This window comes from Dinoponera quadriceps, unplaced genomic scaffold (genome assembly GCF_001313825.1).
Source record: "Dinoponera quadriceps isolate SergipeBrazil2010 unplaced genomic scaffold, ASM131382v1 scaffold1609, whole genome shotgun sequence".
Lineage (NCBI taxonomy): Eukaryota > Metazoa > Arthropoda > Insecta > Hymenoptera > Formicidae > Dinoponera > Dinoponera quadriceps.
Window position 1 is genome coordinate 534,318 of NW_014555756.1, and position 14,924 is coordinate 549,241.

General features: G+C 45.0%; 3 protein-coding genes across 4 annotated transcripts; 2 read left to right on the forward strand and 1 right to left on the reverse strand.

The window, feature by feature from the left end:
* The first annotated feature begins 2,786 nt into the window (after positions 1–2,786).
* LOC106745381 (pyrimidodiazepine synthase-like) lies at positions 2,787–4,320 on the forward strand. The gene is made up of 5 exons (XM_014620942.1): positions 2,787–2,811; positions 2,895–3,000; positions 3,176–3,419; positions 3,523–3,744; positions 3,825–4,320. The coding sequence occupies exons 1-5, from the start codon at positions 2,787–2,789 to the stop codon at positions 3,954–3,956; spliced, it is 729 nt and encodes a 242-aa protein (XP_014476428.1). The 3' UTR covers positions 3,957–4,320.
* A 45-nt stretch (positions 4,321–4,365) lies between these two features.
* Positions 4,366–5,167, reverse strand: LOC106745382. The gene is made up of 2 exons (XM_014620943.1): positions 5,008–5,167; positions 4,366–4,891 (listed from the first exon to the last, which is right to left on the reverse strand). Exons 1-2 carry the CDS (start codon positions 5,038–5,040, stop codon positions 4,625–4,627), a joined length of 300 nt encoding a protein of 99 aa, XP_014476429.1. The 5' UTR covers positions 5,041–5,167; the 3' UTR covers positions 4,366–4,624.
* Positions 5,168–5,285: 118 nt separating this feature from the next.
* LOC106745380 lies at positions 5,286–11,321 on the forward strand. 2 transcript variants are annotated; one of them, XM_014620941.1, is made up of 5 exons: positions 5,286–5,575; positions 5,751–9,024; positions 9,084–9,198; positions 9,265–10,047; positions 10,294–11,321. In XM_014620941.1, exons 2-4 carry the CDS (start codon positions 5,857–5,859, stop codon positions 9,444–9,446), a joined length of 3,465 nt encoding a protein of 1,154 aa, XP_014476427.1. In that variant the 5' UTR covers positions 5,286–5,575; positions 5,751–5,856; the 3' UTR covers positions 9,447–10,047; positions 10,294–11,321. The 2 variants fall into 2 exon arrangements, with proteins under 2 accessions (XP_014476427.1, XP_014476426.1); XM_014620940.1 differs by having other exon boundaries at positions 5,286–9,024.
* The last annotated feature ends 3,603 nt before the right edge of the window (positions 11,322–14,924 follow it).

The window sequence follows — 14,924 nt, forward strand, 5'->3', positions numbered from 1 at the left end:
GACAAAAGGAGCGGAGACACGGCCGTAGCGGTGATGGTGAAGGAGGAGGTGGTGGAGGAGAACGAGGAGGTGGACGAGGAGGACGAGGAGGGAAGAGGAACGCGGAGGCAGATAGGAGAAAAATAAGCCGAGGAACACACGGTAGGTCAGTCTTGGTTGCCGGCGGTTGGCGAATTGGTCGGGTTGCCATGGAGAAGAGGGCCGGGGGTATTCCCCGGGTACGGCGGCTGGGTCCGCCCCAACGGGAAACCCCCATTCGGGAAATTCGTGGCGTCGCCACGCCGAACCTGCCGCGGTGCCGGAGGTTTAGCTCGGCTTGGCTAATCGATTCTGCTACCAATCAGCGCCCGCGCCGTTCCTCCACATCGTCCTCTCCACCACTTTGCGCTCCTCTCGCCGCTCGCTCTTGTGTCTCTCTTTCTCTCTCTCTCTCTCTCTCTTTCTTCGTAACACTTTGTGCTCAACCACCACCAACGCCGACACCAATATCAGCACTAACATTAATATCAGCATCAACATCAACTCAGCACCATCGTCACGCTGTCATCCATCGTCACGAGTTCCAGGTCTTACCTAACGTCTCTGCATCACTTCTATACTACCGTTCTCTCCGTTACCGGCTTTATCTTGTTGAGTACTTGGCAAATACCTTTCTTTTTCATTGCCTTAAACTTCTATTGCTAAATGCAACACTCAAATTACATTCTGGTTTTGTCATCCTATTTCCTATCCTTGTTCCTGCCCTTGTCTGTCAATTATCGCGTGTCTTTGAAACTACAGTATGGATGTCTATTTCTGTACTTATAAAAACTGAGAACTTTTAACAATAAGAATTTACCACACATGCTTTATTTAACTTATTTAGAATAGTTTTCTTAAATTCCTCACCAAAAAGTTCTTTGGACTATAGACGATTTATAAATAATTAATTAATTACGAAGTCGTCGAAATGCGATTGATGGCTGGTAGAAATCGTCGATTTTCATTATATTAACCTAGTTTCGATGGGCGAAGTGATTTGAGCCGTCAAAACGACAAAATATAAGGATATTCTAATTAGTCCCGCCAATTACTAATCGTTTATTAAAGGAAAAAAAGGAGCCTAACAGCGACATAGGTAAGATCGTTTAGGCGAGACGTTTTTGTGTCTAAGAAAGATCGTTTAAAAAGTCTCGATGTTCGAATTATCGATTATCGATTGGTACGAAGCGGTTGTCGCACAGTCACTTTCGATCTCATTTTTGGACCTTTTGTCGTTTTACTTATACATTTAAAATTATTTTAATACACAAATGGAGGAATATCCGACGATTATAAGTATGTTTTCCGATTTCGATATCTCGAAATAGATTTAATCACAAGCAAAAACAAATAAAACCGATAATGGATGCACTGTTAACTATTTCATTTATTTCATTTATTATAACATAATAACTGCATACACAAATATAATAATAATGTATTGAAGAAATATATATATATATATATATATAGAGAGAGAGAGAGAGAGAGAGAGAGAAAGAGAGAGAGATGAATAAATTAATTAATATAATTAAATAAACCAATAATTGTTATTTTGTATTGTTTAAAAGATCTTCTAATTCGCCGTTGACTTATACTATACCTATACTACTTAAAAATAAAAGATACATTTCGTCAAGCCGTACTACGACTTCGAATCTTCGTTACGTATAGTGGCGACTCGTAGCGGAGACTTCAAAACTAAATTTCTACACCACAGTGTTAGCCAAGACTCGAACCTGTTTAGCCGAGACTCAAACTTTTTGCGAACGAAGTTTCGCTTGATACCGTTAGATGGCGCCAAGTAAACGTTGCAAAACTTTGACCCTTTATAAATTAATTAGACTCGTTATTTTATTTGTAACGTCGATTAGTTCCGAAACCTCCGCTATGAGTCGTCACTATACTAGCGAGAGAATCAAGGTGTATGACAATGATAAGTTAGATAGATGCATGACTCAATGATAAGTTAGACATATCTTTATTTTCAGATAGTAAAGTTTTGGTTTCTCCAGTTTCAAGATTTTCTTTTGTTTCAAATCTTTATATGTTAATAAATTACAGCGATCATTCAAGATTTGAATAATCAATATTCCAGATGTTAATCCATATTAAAAAGAACGTTCAAACGTGGACTGACTTTCTTTTAATATAGATTTACATGTAGAAGCCTGTAACAATCAATTATTATTGACAGCCTATTATTTCCGTCATAAAATTTATTTATTTTTGCTTGAGGTTAATTGTACGTTGAAAGATACATCGCAAGAGAAACGTGTATAGTCGTCGAATATTTATTTACGTATTAAATTAATTAAAATTGTAAATAAAAATGGAGAAAAAATTAATTCAAACAATGAGAAGACCAAACATGCAACCAGTAGATTGCGAGCTACTATAATCCGTCCTATAATCATTCATATTTTGTGTATCAACACCTATTAAATGCAACTTTCTAAGATCAAAGATCCATATGATCGATTGCGACATTGAATCATACGTTTGCGAAATATTTCATTTCGTTTCAAAACATGTTTGACACACATTTGGCGGGAAAAGGATGCGAAATCGATATAGAAGGCCGCACATGTGCGCCACGATACAAACTTTCTGTCATACCTGTATGACGGTTGCGATATCTGCGCGTAGAGAAACTCATAGTGTCATCGATATTTATTCCTCGGTCCGGCCGTGTAACGGAAATGTCAAGTGTTATTTGAAACGAGGGGACGAGTGTTTTTGACGCAAGTAGCACGAGGATCAAAATGAACACGAAACACTTGAGCACCGGTAAGGATAACAGTTGTACAATGTAAAGTGATAAAAGCACGCGAGTTAATCCACGATTGACGAGAACACCGGCGTTCTTTCAGGATCGGTACCTCCGCCACTTGTACCTGGGAAAATACGTATGTACAGCATGCGTTTCTGTCCTTACGCACAAAGGGTACTTCTCGTATTGGACGCAAAACGAATACCGTGAGCATCATTACGTTGCCTCATTGGCATATATTTTTTCAAACAATTAAATTCTCTTCTCGTAAAGAAAGATTCCCGAGTGATTTCCTCGGGAAGTAGCTATCGAATATAATTTCTACGTGCAATTTTGCATGTACCTGCTTCTGCAATATGCTTCGCACTGTCTCGCACCTAGGTACGATGTAGTAAATGTAAATTTGAAGCACAAGCCGGACTGGTTGATCGAGAAAAATCCACTGGAAAATATACCGTGCATCGAGTTGGAGGGAGGAGAGACGCTTTATCAGAGCCTAATCATTGTCGATTACTTAGATGAGGCCTATCCTCAAAATAAACTGTATCCAAGCCAGCCTCTGGCGAAAGCCAAAGATAAGTTACTGATTGACAGATTTAATGAGGTGATAACAATAATGTACAAGGTATTTATCGCTATTACTGGTTTTTTCCTATGCATTCACATAATATGTTCATGTGTGTGGTGCCCAAGAGTACTGATTGCACTTAGAATTCATTATTTTGCAGTTATATCAAACACCAATGCTGGAGCAAGAGCTGTTCAATGAGGCACTGGCTGGCTTAGAGCTCTACGAGCGGGAGTTAGCTAAGAGAGGAACAGCTTTTTTCGGTGGGAGCAAGCCTGGAATGTTGGATTTTATGATATGGCCATGGTGTGAGAGGGCCGACGCAATGAGAATTCTACAGGGGGAACAGTTTGTCATACCTCGAGACCGTTTCCTGCGACTGGTAATTTAATTTAGTCCCCGTGGGTAATCTCTAAAGTGTAAATCGAGACTGCTTGTAACGAGAAACTTTCTTCAACGCAGCTCGAATGGAGAGCCGCTATGAAGGAAGATTCCGTGGTGTGTGGCAGCTTCCTGGAACCTGAGATACACGCAAAGTACATGCGCAGTCGCCTAGCTGGTGTACCACAGTACGACCTGATAGCTAACAATTAAGGGCAGAGTACAATCTAAATTCCATTCCACTTGAATGTGTACTAAACTTGAATGATACGAATATTCCTTTATATATTGTCAGTGGTCCAAACACACACACACACAGCAGACTTTATTCTATACAAGTGTACAAGTGTGCGTACAGTGATCATATTTACATTTATAGAAACAGAGAAATTTATGTTTATATAACATCTAAGATATAATGAACTAGTCTGTATAGATATGAGAAGCATTTAATTTAATTGTTGTCGACTAATATATGAAAATAAAAAAAATTGCTTTTGCAAGAAAAAGACATGCACCTGATTGTCTTATCATGATCAGATATGTATAATTATAAATGTATATATGGCAGGGGGGAGTATCTTCAAACGTGATAATTTTCTCGTTCATGAGATATACAAGATTTACAAATCTGGAATGTTTATTACAGTGATATTTACATGTACTGTGTATATATTGTGGCACTATACTTTACTTTTATACTTTAATCTTTGAATCATATTTCTGTCGCCTTGCTGATATTCACTGATGCATTGGGAGATATCGTTAAGACCTGATTCAACAACAGTGTGACTGTTCTGCTCTTACGACAAAAATTTACAAAATATACAAATCAATTTCTAATAAAATACAATTTCCCTAAGTACGCGCGGTCCTGTGCATTAAATGTTCTCAGAAATCATCATGTATACACCGTAGAAAAGAAAACACAGGAAGACCAAACACGCAGCCACCATGAAGGACTTTGAGTTCTCTTTTCTCAAGCTCTGCAATTTCTCCTCGTTCCTCCTGAGGACCTCCTTAACGTCCTCCAGTTCATTTTCCAGCCTCTCACGATTCTCAGTAGTGAGCAACCTCGTCCTCAGCTTCTTCTCGATCATTTCAACCCGGTGTAAGGTATTCTTTAAACTGTCCTCCACATGTTTTATCTTAGAAAAGAAAAAAAATTAAAAGAGTAACGAAATCATTCCTTGCTCGTGGGAAACTCCCGCTCTCGACGAGACGATAGCGCGGGTCGCGCGAAGAAAACTCGTGAATTCATTACCTTGTTAATGACAGTGTCGTCGGTTCGTGTCATTGTGTATGTACGAACAAGCAACACGCACTTATACCTGCGTATTCTAAATTCCGTTCGCCGGGCACTCTTCTAACACTCGCGAGCAGGTGTCCGCCGATAACACATCGTCGTTCCGATTGGTCGGCACGTTGGCTCAAGCTGCGCCCGCAAAGCGGCTGATCGAGCGGTCAAGGCGAGAGCGGGCCGGGGGACCAATCGATGCGCAGGACGCGTGACCTCGTCGCCGGTGCGCTGAGGGCGCGACGGGTGCGATGTCAAACGGAACCCGGGCGCAACCGCCTTCCTCTTTCCTCGCGAGTCGGATTCCGATCGCTTCCCCCGGATGATGCATCCCAAAGTATGACGACAGTTGTTTGAAACGCACGACACGATGACGACGATCACCGACGCCGCGACTCGTCAGCCTCTCTTATCTCTCTCCGCCACGCATCCCGCCGGAATGTCAGCCGCGACCGCAGCCGCGGCCTCGTCGCGGGCCCGAAGCTTCATCGAGCTACCAGTGGATCGGCGTTTTCCCACGGACCGCGTCGATTCCGTACGTTGAGTCACGCTTATTTTCACCCAGGTATTGCGTCGTTTCGCGTGGCAGTGCTGGCTCGCAACGCTCGCCAGCGCGGACACCTCGACGCAACATCGACGGATATTCAGCTCACATATACGTATAGAAAGAGATATATATATATACGCACACTGTTATGATGCTCACACAGTAATTGTCAACGAAGCGACACCGTTCCAACGAAGACGAGAGTCCGACTCGCACAACACTCCGTGGCATGCTACTCGGTGAGAGACGGCACGGATAGAGGAGGAGCTATGGTGCGTGTGATAACGGTGCACAACTTCCTGGGGCAGAATGTCAGCCAGATCGAGGAGCCGATGGCGGTGTGCACGGCCGTCAGCCAGGGCCGCGAGATGCTCCTGCTGGCGTTGTCCACGCACTGCGTGGAAGTATGGGACTTGATGAACTCGGACGTCAAGGTGCACACGGTGTTCCCCACGGTGGACATGATCAATCAAATGGCGCACTGCGTCAAGGGTGACTACGTCGTGACACTGGAATCAAAATATCTCAGAGACAGCGCGAGCAATAATCATGGGAACAGAGCGACTTCTAATTTTGTAAGGATTTACGTGAATTGGGCGGTGGTGAAGGATCAGAGCCAGGCGATGCGAGCGAGGATCGCGGGACGCGTCACCCCGAGTCTGAACCGGCCCCTGAACAGTCTGGAGATGATAGAGCTGCCGCTCAGCGTGCAGCCGACGTTGATCGCGTGCTGCCAGAGCACCGGCAACCTGCTGGTCGCCTCGGGTAACAGCGCGATTCTGCACGAGTTCAAGCTGGAGACGCAACACGTCTCGAGGATGAAGTTCATAGACTTCGAGTCCAGGCCGTGGTCCTTGGGCTTCACGTTCGCGCCCACGCACATGGAGATCGTGGAGGACTTCGTCGCCGTGATGGACGCGACGAATCTCTCGGTATTCCGCCTCGCGAATTCGATGTACGAGGACATCGACCAGCTGAGCTCGTTGGCCTCGACGAATTCCTCCTCCGTCGACAAGACGTCCATATCCACGGACTCGTCGCTCGTGGAGAACAGCGGCAACAGCCTCGGGAACGACGACGCGGCCCAGCCCGCCGATCAGTCCGAGAATAACGACGCGCTGCCGAGCGCGCTCAAGTCCAAGGACAAGAAGCACAGAGGGCCGAACACCTGGTGCAGATTGGAAACGGGCGATCACAGCCGGGCGAGGCAGCCGAGTAGCAACAAGAATTACATCGACTGGGAGCACTTGGTGTGCAACGAGAAGGACGAGACGCAGAGGCTGATCGCCCAGGGGATCATCGACTCGAATTCCCAGTCGTTGACGGTGAGCTTGCCGTCGATCAGTCTGGAGAGAGCCGGTCCGGGTCACGCGCTGAGCCCGTTCCTCCTGAATTCACCGGACATCCGGATCTTCATCAAGACCACCTCGCCCGACGTGGGCTGGTCCGAGAATTACGCGATCAAGACCCTGCTGTGTCTGAAGATCAACGCCGGTGACAAGCTGGACGGCGGGTTCCTGGAGGTCTTCAGGTGCCTGCTGCTGAAGCCGTTGTACCTGAAGAAGGAGTGCAACACCGCCGGCATGAAGAAGTCCATGCTGCGGTCCAGCAGGTACAAGTACTTGCAGGGCGTCAGCTGCTTCGTCTGCACGACCCAGGAGGGCTACCTGTACCACTTCTCCGCGACGAGCAACAGCTCCCTGGACGCGACGTGTCTCACCACGTACCCGTTCACCGCGCCTGTCCACCACGTCGCGCTCGAGCATACGATGCTTCACGCCTTGACCGAGGCCGGCCTCGAGTCCTACACCCTGCGTCTGTCCCATCACATCGCGAAGCAGTCGAGCAGCACCGACGGAACGACGTGTCCCAGCCCGGGCGAGCCGGTGTGTCTGATCGGCCTGAGACCGTTCCTCGGTATACAGAAGCTGTTGCACACCAGAAGCCACCTGGTCCTGCTGGCGAAAGCTGACACCTCTTGGACCCTGTACTCCCTGAACCTACCCAGCCTCGAGAACGTCTACTTCGACATCCTGAGCGCCGCGAAGAATCACAGGTCCTCCAGCCCGAGCACCTATCGGCACCTGTTGGGGGAGGCGCACGCCTTGATACGCCTGGCGAAGGACGTCCGGCGCAACGACGAGGAGCCCGAGGACGCGACGCGCAAGAACGATCTCAAGCTGAAGAATCTCTACAACCAGTCGTGCGCGTTGCTCGCCGATTACTACGTACGATCGGAAACCGAGGCCGACTGGGAGCTGTGCATCCCTTATTACAGGATGTCCGGGCTGAAGCCTGCGGAGGTGCTGTCCAGGAAGTGCAGCCAGGACGCGCCAGGGCTGCTGACCTTCCTGACCGACGCTCTTCTCACGATGAAGAGCGGCTCCGAGGCGGACGCGCTCTTCCAGGGCTACAACATCATGGAGATCATCGGCAGGCTGGAGAAGGAGGAGCTGCTGAAGCTGATCTTCGGCAGCGGCGTGTTGCGGGAGTACGCGACCGAGAAGCTGATCAACGTGCTGCTGCTGACTCACGAGACCGACGACACCGTGAGGCTCGCCCTGGCGATCCTCTACATCCAGGCCGACAAGCAGAGGCAAGCGGAGAGGGCGCTGGACCCGGTCTCGGTGCGGTGCATCAAGCGGATCGTCCTCGACCGCTGGGAGTTGCTGTTCGACGTGACCGCGATGAAGAAGAGGAGCCCCATGATCCCCACCTTCTCGGACTTCGCCGGCACGCTGATGCTCATGAAGAACACCACCTTCGCGGAGATCCTGATACAGATCATCGAGGACGAAGGTACGTTGTCCTTGCACCAGATCATACAGGTATTCCTGGAGTACCTGCCGTCTCGGGTCGGCAGGGACGGGCACAACGCGGCCGCCACGTTGCAAGCCTTCCTCGAGAAGTACCTGCACAACTACTTCAGCTCGAAGTCCATGACGGATTGCGCGATCCTGAATAAGAATCAGGTGCGCGCGGACTTCGCCCTCGTCGAGGCGTTCAAGCTGCTGGTGCGGTCTTATCTGGGCAAGCTGACGCAGAGCAAGATCTACAACAGCGAGTCGAAGGAGGAGCGAGAGAACGACAACGAGTACTTCATGTTCGCCAAGTACCGGCCGAGCTACCTCAACAAGATGCCGCCGTACGCGAAGGATTATCAGAAGATCTTGAACATGAACGACTTCAAGGACCTGGCGAACTTCAACAACGCGCCCGAGGGCGAGAGGCTCGTGCCCAAGGAGCTGTTCAAGCTGCAGTCCGTGCTGTCGTGCGAGTACCTGCCGGTCGAATGCCTGCACGAGGTCAAGCAGTTCCTCGAGACGCAGAGTATCGACGGCGGCTTGTCCCTCAAGACCTTGTGCGTCCGGAACACGGAGGAGGTCACGGCGATGCTGATGGATAACTGCTCGCAGGCGGTGCTGCAGTACGCGAAGGTAGGTCCTTCGTCGACGGCCGTGCGTGCGCGGCACTCATTGCGCCTCCTGCCTTTCAGGACGAATACACGAAGGACACCGAGTGGAAGTACCTCATCGAGCTGACGCGAGACAAGATCGCCGCGTCGACGACGCAGCAGGAACTGCAATGGCTGTACACGCAGATCATGAAAGGTGAGTCGCACGGTGAACCACCGGCCGAAGCTGATGCGTTAAATGTCCTTGGGGATATGTTTGCAGAGATCCTGAATTATCTGCCGCACGTGTTGTCGATGAAGAGTCTGCATCGCGTCTTACCGAGGGACGACATGGTAGCGTTTCAGAGATGCACCGAAATGTGCAGCCAGATCATGCACGCGGATCATGTGAAGTCGTTGATCATGGAGACCGGGCAGCAGCTGCTGACCACCCTGAAGTTGTGAAGATAAGCTTCTTCTATCAGATATCAATCGAATTAGCTAGTCTCTCTAGACCGGGGACGTACACCGCGTGTGTGAGTCCCGCGGTATCGGTGTTTCTCTCTCCCATCACCGGCAACACGGCGTATTTACCTTGTGCACACTCGCGACTAACTGTTTCTATGAACTCGCAGACATATGTTCCTGATCCGATTGCGAAGAGTATCACAGGTGGGCCGACGGTTTGTCAACCGATAGTCGTGCCGACGCACGCATTTTTAACGATAATAGGAAGATACTCGGCCTTTTTCCCATCTCCTTCTCCCGGCCGCTTCCTTCCTTCCGCCGTCCTCCCTCGCGTGCGTTCTTTCACGTCTCTCTCTCTGATTCTTCTCCTCTAATCACGGGTCGTCGGGCGCCTTCGTCTTGCGCCGATGGAGCAGCCGGATGGAGCGGGCGTCGTTAGTATCGAACACTATCCGCTAACTCGCAACGAACACTAACTCGCGAGTAATCGTGATTAGTTGGTACTGAGGTCGCGAGGGACAGCACTATTGTGTCCTGCCTTTTCGAGAGGAACGGCAGCTGTAATCAGAAAAATGAGGAATTTCTGCCCTAAAACCAGGTATTGGCTTGATACAAAAGTTCCTTTTGTTTTGCAATCAGTTCTTCGCTCAGAGATCCCAGAATTTTCCACGAGTGCGAGATCGTGCAGCTGCGTTGCAGGAAGATTTTAAGCTTTCAAAGGCCTTTACTGAATCACTTAAAATTGAAAGAGAAATGTATTTAGAACCGCGGTATCCTTAAGTCTTTCAGACCACACAACCGTCTTAGTATCGCAACTAATAAGGAAAATTATTTCTTGTTTCAGATCTGGTAGTGCTTGCGGCCACACGACAAAGGCAGTTCAAAGAGGGATGCAAGTGCAGCAGTAGAGGATCTGATTCGAGCCGAGCAGGGTCGAAGATATGTTCACAAGCTCTCTGTACTCTTGCATATAGTCTTTTGCGATCAAAAGCCAGAATATAGTCGTTAGAATAATACGAATTGCGATCTTAAAGGATTAATCCACTCATATCTGCACTTGCATGTCGTGGCTGGATCTGGGTTAAAGATGTTTACTTATTATTTATCTAAACTGTTATTAACTGAGGTCGTAGATTCCGCCACGAGATAAACCATGACTTTTTGTTAATGTCTTCGTTTTTTCGCCAAGCACCGTTAAAACGTGAATATTAATTGCGTCGCGAGTGCTCCAAAATGCAATGAAATAGTGCAATCAGCGTGGGACGACGCGGGACGGCGATTTGACACTACAAACTTCTACGACGCAATTCGTAGTTTTATCGGTGAACCTGGTTGAGCGTGGATGGACTTGGTCGGACGTCGATGAATTTTAACGTGGAATGTTGAGCATACAATTTGAACGTTCACAAAGCGTCATACTCATATAGTGCATGCGTAGTTGTAAATTCGATTTCTAAGGGATCGATTTCTAAGGGAAATATATTTTAATCGGAGTTGATAGAGTTACTTTTGAGAAGAAAGTTATTTACGACGTGTTACTCGTTACAATGCACAAAAGTAATTTTTTAGCTTTGTCGTTACTCAAAAAGTAAGAAATCGTTACAATTTCCGTTACTTTTCATTAAATTTTAAAGACCTTTTTTAGAATTCGTTTTGGCAGAATGATTTGAGTACTTTTTCTTAGAAATAGCTTGATACGCAGCCAACGTTCAATGAGAGAACTTATCGTCTGAATTAAAAACTTAAAAGCTTAAGAACAAATTTTTCCATTAAACGTCGATTACGCTTCAAATCGAAAAAAAGTGTTCAAACCGTAAACGAGTGTATTTCTATGAGTAATTCAATAAAATTTACTGTTGGGTAAAAAAGCGATATTATGTATGCATATACGTTTATTCAGTTTTACTCGATTTATTTCTGCGTACCGCATTCGCTGGTGATGTCGCGTCTGCTTGTTCCGCTTATAAAACTTTCAATTATATCCACCTTAACGTCTTTATCTCAGCGCATGGCTGTTAAGTTAGAAATAATAGCTGTGCTGTGGAGAGATTAATTATAGAAACCTGTCAATTTAAACGAGCACTCGTTTGCGCGAGCGTTAATGAATCGTTGGTTGGTAATTTAAGCAGGATGCATTTCCAATGCGCGCATATCCAACAGGATTAATGATCGATGACACATGATCCCTCGCGCGAAGCATTGCTTTGAAACGCATACGATTGGAAAAATGAGACTGTATTTCGTTGTGCCGGTAGCTTTAATTATACGCGGAAATCCGTGTGAAATACTCCACGGAAGAAACGAGAGAGGAATCGTGTAAGACAAAATCTTTGACGACTTTCCGTTGTGCCGTGATACGCTTAACTCTTCCTCATATTTCTAACTGAAACGAGAATTTTTCCCTATTAATCTTATTCTACAGTATTATAATATGTTACAGAGAAAAACAGACAGAGAGAAAGAGTGTATGTGTGTGTCGTCAGAAGGCTCGAACTTCGAGCGTATATGGAGATAGTACATTAGTTAATGAAATATGAATTATACGCATACTTCGTCGCCGAATACGTAAAACTCGTGATCTTTCGGCACTCGATTTATTCATTACTTGTAATTAATGTTATAACCTAGCGTCACATTTAATTAATACTAATGACTCACCAATCCCGTGGAATTCCGAAAATTTTCAAACAAATATGCACGTCGAAAGCACAAATTTGCATGAAACATGTGTTTATCTCGCTTGAATTTTCGATACGACGTATGCATGTATTTATACAAAATGACATGTTACGACTATTTCATATCCGATCGTATCTGATTACACTCAGAATTCTCCGCAAATACGTAAAAAAGAAAAGCAAATTTCGATGTGCACGGGGATTGGTGTTTTAACGACAAGAAAACCGAACGCTACAACACGCGTGGGATTCGCCGTATCCAAGCATCATACATTGATTTATGTACACGGCACAAGCAATCGTAATTAAGGGGTTTGTAGTCCGAGTAATTCGAGCAGGGAGGTATAGCTCTTGCAATACGGCCCGATCGGTAATTTGATACGTCGCTGTGAAAGTTTATACGCGGACACGCCAGCGGCGCCGACAGAATTGCTTTTTAACATTCGGCATTTTAATTATGCGCGCGGAATCGCTAAAACACGCATATTGAAGGCGGTGTCGAACATGTCACTATCATAATAATTCGCGTCGTTTAATTGCGCCGTTTCTTCCACTCATAGTCTAACGAGAATATGATTGCGGAATGACGCGTATCATACACTAAAGTCATTCTCGCTACAATATTAATTGCACGGATGCGAGCCCCTTGATTGTGAGGAGATTATAATTGATATGGAAGGGATGGGTCATGTTTTTCGAGGGTTAGTACCGCGTTCGCGCAAACAAGAAGGGTCAACGTGTCGAAAAACGGTTGGCGATAATACAACGTTACAAGTGAGAAAACATTGCTAATTATACAAACAGAAGGTTACAACTTTTTTCAAATAAATTCTTTACTATGTTTTTCAATAGTACAAGAATAAACGAGTTCATTTAAATTTCTTAAAATAACAGACTTTAGATTTTCTATGAAACGACGAAATCAAATATAAAATAGTAAGGGAATGGATATACTGTGCTTTTGATGTGATCAATACCTTTTTGCTAGTTATTCTTTGAAGCCGAATGTTATCATTGACATAGATAATATATAACATAGATACTTGCTTATGCGATGTATACAGCTGTATCGTCGGCTCATTTTCTTGTTAAAAGCAGATATGTTTCGGTTTAGAAATAACCGTTTCAATTTTTCTTACTCACGTGTGTGTATGTGTATATGTGTAGGGGGACGAGGGGGGGGGGGGGGGGGGANAGAAGATGACATTGATTAATGGCACCATATGATCGGTGTGCTACGGCTTAACGTCAGAGCCATTTTAAAGCATTCCCGCGAAACTCCCGCTTCTAGAGGCTCCACTCCACATTGAGCATATTAAAATTAGAATCCGACATTACAACTAAGCATGTAATTTGCAAGGATTTCATCGATTTCAGGAATCCGACAATATTCATAGTTTCACTATAATGCGATAACGTCATAATAATTATGTTCGTAATTACTCATTAATTTCGTATTTGTAGTGCATTTCCTGGGTCGATACATTACTTCTCATGTTATTGCAATGCAATGTAATATTAATCAAGCGAGTTGCGTTTCGCTAAATTCTGGGTGTCGCTTATATTTTTTGCAAATTACAATAACATGCTTTGACTTTTGAACTTTTGTGCAACTGTGTAATCTGGGTGTAATTTAAAGTATTAATGCTCAGTGATTTGAAAATAAAAGTTTTTGACCAAAATTTTGAATCTCGGTAAAAATGATTTTTTATATATAAAAAATTGTTTTTATATATTTTCCATGTATAAAAAAAGGACAAAAATGACAGATAAAAATAATAACGGAGAAAAATAACTATTCGTAAGCAATTCAATATTTTTTATTTCACTTTTTTTTATATATATGTAAGTTTGAACGTTCCTGCCAAACTTGGTTGCGGTCAACACCGCTGGAGAAGGAGGAGCGAAAGGCTCTGCTCGAAGAAAGAGTAATTGAGATTGTGTTAGAGTATAAATGGAATAAAACGGGTAATCGACATTTGTGTTGATTCAGGTGAGAAACAGTCTCATCGACTATTCTGATTGTAATTCTGATTTGTCTATGTGGTTATTCAATTACAGTATTTCTACTACATCAGCATGTCTGAATAGAATTTTCACCTAACCTCCCAATCGCCTCGGTGACTCCTAAGACTCTGATTTCGAGACTTACAAATCAACACAAAATCGGTACAAGTATGACAGGAATACAAGCAAGGTTTCACTTCATCTCGGAGGCTGCAGAGGTCCGTACAACGGTAGTTAAAGTGAAAACGATTAAACTGATACACCAACCGGAAAAATTTTTATTTCCCCCTCATGAACAAACAAGCACACACCATGTCAAGCTTTTCCAAACACCGGTGGTGCAGAGAGTGGTTAAGAGTTCAACCACTCGAAATAAATATCGTAATGTAGTAATTACACTCTCCGATGAATTGCAAGAAATCTATTTGGATAACTAAGGTAACATTGTATTTAATGATAAGTATTTGGAAGAGGCCACAAACATAACCTTGGAGGGCATGCAACCGGCCGCTGCGGCAGTGATTTCAAAAGAAAAAGCCATGAGTACAATTACTAAAAATATGGTGATTGAAAAATTCAATGGGGAAAAGGTGAATGTTAAATCTTGGTTAAAATTGTACAGGAATGTCAACGGTTGGAAATACCAGAAACAAAATATTCCGAAGCCATGAGATTATTTATAGAGGGGCCGGCCTTGGATTGGTTTATGAATTTCTTGAGGACACATTCCTTAACATACACCTGGGAATTCTGGAATAATTCTTTTATAGAGACATTTGGGGGAAGGTCG

Coding starts and splice junctions, on each gene's coding strand:
- LOC106745380 (XM_014620940.1), top strand. CDS start 5,857: ATGGTGCGTGTGATAACGGTGCACAACTTCCTGGGGCAGAATGTCAGC. Junction 9,025..9,083: donor CGGTGCTGCAGTACGCGAAG/GTAGGTCCTTCG, acceptor CCTGCCTTTCAG/GACGAATACACGAAGGACAC. Junction 9,199..9,264: donor GTACACGCAGATCATGAAAG/GTGAGTCGCACG, acceptor ATATGTTTGCAG/AGATCCTGAATTATCTGCCG.
- LOC106745381 (XM_014620942.1), top strand. CDS start 2,787: ATGAACACGAAACACTTGAGCACCG. Junction 2,812..2,894: donor CACGAAACACTTGAGCACCG/GTAAGGATAACA, acceptor GCGTTCTTTCAG/GATCGGTACCTCCGCCACTT. Junction 3,001..3,175: donor TTGGACGCAAAACGAATACC/GTGAGCATCATT, acceptor TCTCGCACCTAG/GTACGATGTAGTAAATGTAA.
- LOC106745382 (XM_014620943.1), bottom strand. CDS start 5,040: ATGACACGAACCGACGACACTGTCATTAACAAG. Junction 4,892..5,007: donor ACGACACTGTCATTAACAAG/GTAATGAATTCA, acceptor TTCTTTTCTAAG/ATAAAACATGTGGAGGACAG.